Source organism: Poromitra crassiceps (assembly GCF_964638095.1).
Source record: "Poromitra crassiceps genome assembly, chromosome: 12".
Lineage (NCBI taxonomy): Eukaryota > Metazoa > Chordata > Actinopteri > Beryciformes > Melamphaidae > Poromitra > Poromitra crassiceps.
The window spans coordinates 11638537-11642978 of NC_139632.1; the positions used below are offsets into that span (position 1 = coordinate 11638537).

The 4442-nt window shown below is 46.4% G+C and overlaps 1 protein-coding gene across 1 annotated transcript in view; it reads left to right on the forward strand.

The window, feature by feature from the left end:
• The window catches only part of nos1apa (nitric oxide synthase 1 (neuronal) adaptor protein a), a gene marked incomplete at its 3' end in the record, with an annotated part of 168017 nt that extends 164766 nt beyond the window's left edge, over positions 1-3251 (forward strand). The window contains exon 10 of the mRNA XM_083647701.1: positions 2707-3251. Within this exon, the coding sequence (XP_083503827.1) occupies positions 2707-3251 (545 nt within the window). The remainder of the gene's footprint in view (positions 1-2706) is intronic.
• Positions 3252-4442: the final 1191 nt, after the last annotated feature.

The window sequence follows — 4442 nt, forward strand, 5'->3', positions numbered from 1 at the left end:
CATGAGAGGCTGTCTACAACATGCAGAGTGTCAGCTGTGAGTGCAGGCTCATGAGAGGCTGTCTACAACATGCAGAGTGTCAGCTGTGAGTGCAGGCTCATGAGAGGCTGTCTACAACATGCAGAGTGTCAGCTGTGAGTGCAGGCTCATGAGAAGCTGTCTACAACATGCAGAGTGTCAGCTGCCACTTACAATACCAGGCTGGCTTCAGTGGAACTCTGCTTTTTTTAGCGCTATAATGAAAGGTGGCATCTGCCGTTCTGGCTCCTGTTTTTTTCCTCTCCGTTTTTTTTTACAGCTGTTTCACAGTTTTCTCAGAATTTAGCAGCATTTCACTCACTCCCAGGATGAACCAGTCATTGTATTCACCTTACGTAGCCCCGCCCACTTGACCCATTGTGTCATCACTTCCTGTTCAAAACGCAGGCTGTTTTACCTGCTTAAAACTAGTCTGACTCACCTGGTCAAACCTAGTATAAAATAAAATAAGGTCTGTGGTTAACAAAAGTTTATGGGTGTGGTAATTTGTGTTCAGCAGGTATAAATAAAGTAAAAAAAAAAATGTCTGTGTAAAAGTTAGGGGTGCTCCGATCCGGCTAAGCCACGATCCGATCCGATTCCGATTCCTGGGGTCACGATCCGATTCCAGAATCGATTCTCGATTCCAGAATCGAGAATCGATTCTCAATTATGTAGTTTTATATTGCAATAACACACAAAGGTAAATATAAGACAAAAAATGACAAATGTATTAATGCTGAACTTCAAATTCAACTTCTGTATTACAGTCAGGGCCTAAATTCATTTTGCAAACTAGGGGGGAATTCCCCCCTTATGTTCTTCAGATAAGATGGATTTATAGGCTGGGGGGGATCTGTAGACTTTTGGGGGGAATACATTAACCAGAGTTCTTAAGTGCAAGAGGTGGTGGCACCGTGGCAGTACAGTACACAAATGACATGAACATTTGGACACTTATTCAGCCGGTATCTTGCATGTTGCGTTCAGGTGCACTGTAAAAAAAAAAAAACTATTTTACGATTTTAAGAATCGATTCTTGGGAGTTTGGAATCGATCCAGGAATCGTGGCATTAAGAATCGCGATCCTTTCAGAATCGATTTTTTGGAGCACCCCTAGTAAAAGTGGCTTCTCTCTCTACCACCCCCTCCCCTCTTCCCTGTCTGTCTGTTTCTTTTTGATCTCCGGCTCTGCCGCACTTTGTGCCCAACCAGAATAAAGGCTGATGATGAAACACTTGGAAATCTGTACTTTGCTTATCAGAGAGAACAAAAGAAAACATGGAGTGAGTGACGGATTGCTTTTAGTTGACTTTTCAAAGAACAATCTGCAGAACATTACTACTGTAATCCTCTAATCCAAAACGACACAGTATGGAAGTTGTAACAGCACTCTCACTATAGAGCTTAACGAAGATCCTCGACCCCCCAGCAGTGTTGTCCGTGTCAAAGTGAGGCTTCTTGCTCCAACAGCAGGGTGTTGTTGAGTATAGTTGATGGTGTATGTGTGGGCTGGCCGATAATGACATATTATTGTGGAATCATATCGTGATGATATTTTAATACGTTATCGTAAGTAACTGCATCGTAACTATCGTACTGCAAAGTGCCGTTTGGAAAAACCTCCCTCGGACAAACAGCCCTCTCTGCACAGGGGGTTAAAATGTGGAACTCACTGCCCAATGTGCCCGCACACATTCAACAGGATCGTAGTCTGGATCATTTTAAAACCAAACAGAAGCAGTTGCTGAAGAGGAACTACCAATGTTCCCACGAAGGACTGGTGACTGACTGGGTGTGTGGATGTAAACTTGATGACCTACTATGATGTCTATATCCTTTGCGTATGATTGTTTATGTTGTTTTATGATTGACTGGCTGATTTTATGATATCATTGTTTGTTTATTGTATATTTTACTGTATTTTGCTTTTAATAGGTGCTTTTAATAACATCTACACTGTAGGGACGGACATTGCAAATGAGCTTAGGCTACAAATGTGTGATACATGACATCAGACGTTTCTTGCTAAATTAATTTGATTATTGTTGGAGAAAAATATAAGTTCCATGCCATTTCCTAATCAATAAGCTATATTTGCATACACATAATTATGCTATAAGTTAACATGGCATCTGACACATAGATTCACCCATGACATTTCACACATATAGAATAGAGAGGACTTCTCCTTTTTGCTGAGACCTTGGTCACAGTGCGTCGTGTACCATAACAATTGATAACAGTCTCTCAGTCAGACTGGAGCAGCGCACACACATAACATTCCTCTCCCCTCCTCTCTCTGTTTCTCTCTGCCTACCTTTGCCTATAAAGCTTATGTCAAATTGTGACATCGCCGCTGAATATTTGACTCTGTACATTGATCAGAAATGTGTACATTGAGGTTCAGCCCTCTGACAATACATATATTGCAGAGAATGTTATGGTAAATAAATATACTTTTATGAAGACATCTTCCTAGACTCATGGCTTCAATTTATTTGGTTTAGATAAGCTGTTATATATACATTTAGCGGATGTAGAATTTTATTCTCTATCAATTATCCAATGTGATTTTGCATACATGATAGATATGATATATAGATTGGAGAAAAACCCTTATGATTATGATTGTGATTTCAACCATAATTGCTCAGTCCTATCTTCTCCTCTCCTCTCTCTCTCCAGTGGGGTCCCAGGACAGTCTGCTGGAGATCACCTTCCGGTCCACCGTGCCCCCGGTGCTGTGTGACCCCACCACCCCCAAACCCGAGGTGGCCGCCCTCAACCTGCCCTGCCTGGGCACCGGCGACGGGACCAGCAACGCCTTCTCGTCGTCCAGCGGGCCTCTAGGAAGCCCCCTAGGTAGGGACCAGTGTCTCCTCAAACTGGAGTGTTTCCGTTTCCTCCCGGGCCCCCCGGGGCCTCTCCCTCCTCCTCGGCTCCCCACGCCCTCGCCCCCGCCGAGGGGCCAGGTGGCTCAGTCCCCGCCCCGCCGCCTGGGCTCCCTGGGCAGCCTGGACTTGGCCAGGTTCCGCGAGTCGGGTATCGCCTCGGAGTACGAGTCCAACACGGACGACAGCGATGAGGACGAGGACGAGGATCGGGAGGACGACAGGGGGGAGGGGATGGAGATCTATGGCTGGGGGGCGGACGAGGAGACGTTGAGGCTGCTCAACGTCCTCAACAGGCAGGGAACGCCCGACTGCCTGGGGGACGAGATAGCCGTGTGACACTTTTTACCCCCGCTCCCCTAAAGCAGGACTGCATGGGAGACGAGATAGCCGTGTTAACACTTTACCCCCGCTCCCCTAAAGCAGGACTGCATGGGAGACGAGATAGCCGTGTGAGACTTTACCCCCACTCCCTTAAAGCAGCCCAGCACTGAGATAGGACACAGTAACTGCTCTGTAGGAAAACCACATAGCGGGCTAACCTCTGTCGGACGCGCACAAATACATGTAACTAAGGTTAGAACGATATACACATTTCCCGATATATCAGCCGTTTTATTAAGTGTATGACATCGGCCAGTCAGTGTTTTACGGTGGAGGTTCCTCCCTGACTGCAGCTACAGAAAAACTGTGTGTAAAACCTGTGAGGAAATGTGACTTTCTTTGCACATCTTACTCAACTGTTCAATAGTGATGTTGTTTTTTGTATGTAAATGAATTCCCAGAGTTCCCCCCCTACAGGAGCTGCTCACCTACCTAAAATAATTCCGTTAGTCTGGGTCTCAGTAGAGACTTTTAATTTCTCATGACGGTCAAACTGCTGCTTCAGAGGAATTGATAGAATACTTTTTGGCATGGGATTTGTCAAATGTAACGATATCGAATATCGGCACGAAATATCGTCTATTGGGGACTTCAGCCTAAAAATATCAGTCACATACAACCCATATTTGGTGAACCCTAATAAGGACCTCCTCCCACTCTTACACACACACACGCACACACACACACACACACACACACACACACACACACTGTACACACACCCTCACTCAAAGTGTCCTACAGTACACCCACTACCTGCCTACTTCTTCCTAAAGTGCTTTCGCTTTCTTTTTGTTTGCCTACTCTCTTTCACGCACAAATCACTGACTCATCACGTCACGCACACACACTGCCCACCTACCCCGTCACACGCCCCGTCACACACACACACACACACTGCCCACCCACCCCGTCACACACACACACACACACACACACACACACACACACTGCCCACCTACCCCGTCACACGCCCCGTCATACACACACACACACTGCCCACCCACCCCGTCACACACACACACACACTGCCCACCTACCCCGTCACACGCCCCGTCACACACACACACACACTGCCCACCCACCCCGTCACACACACACACTCACACACACAACACACACACACACACACACACACACACACAC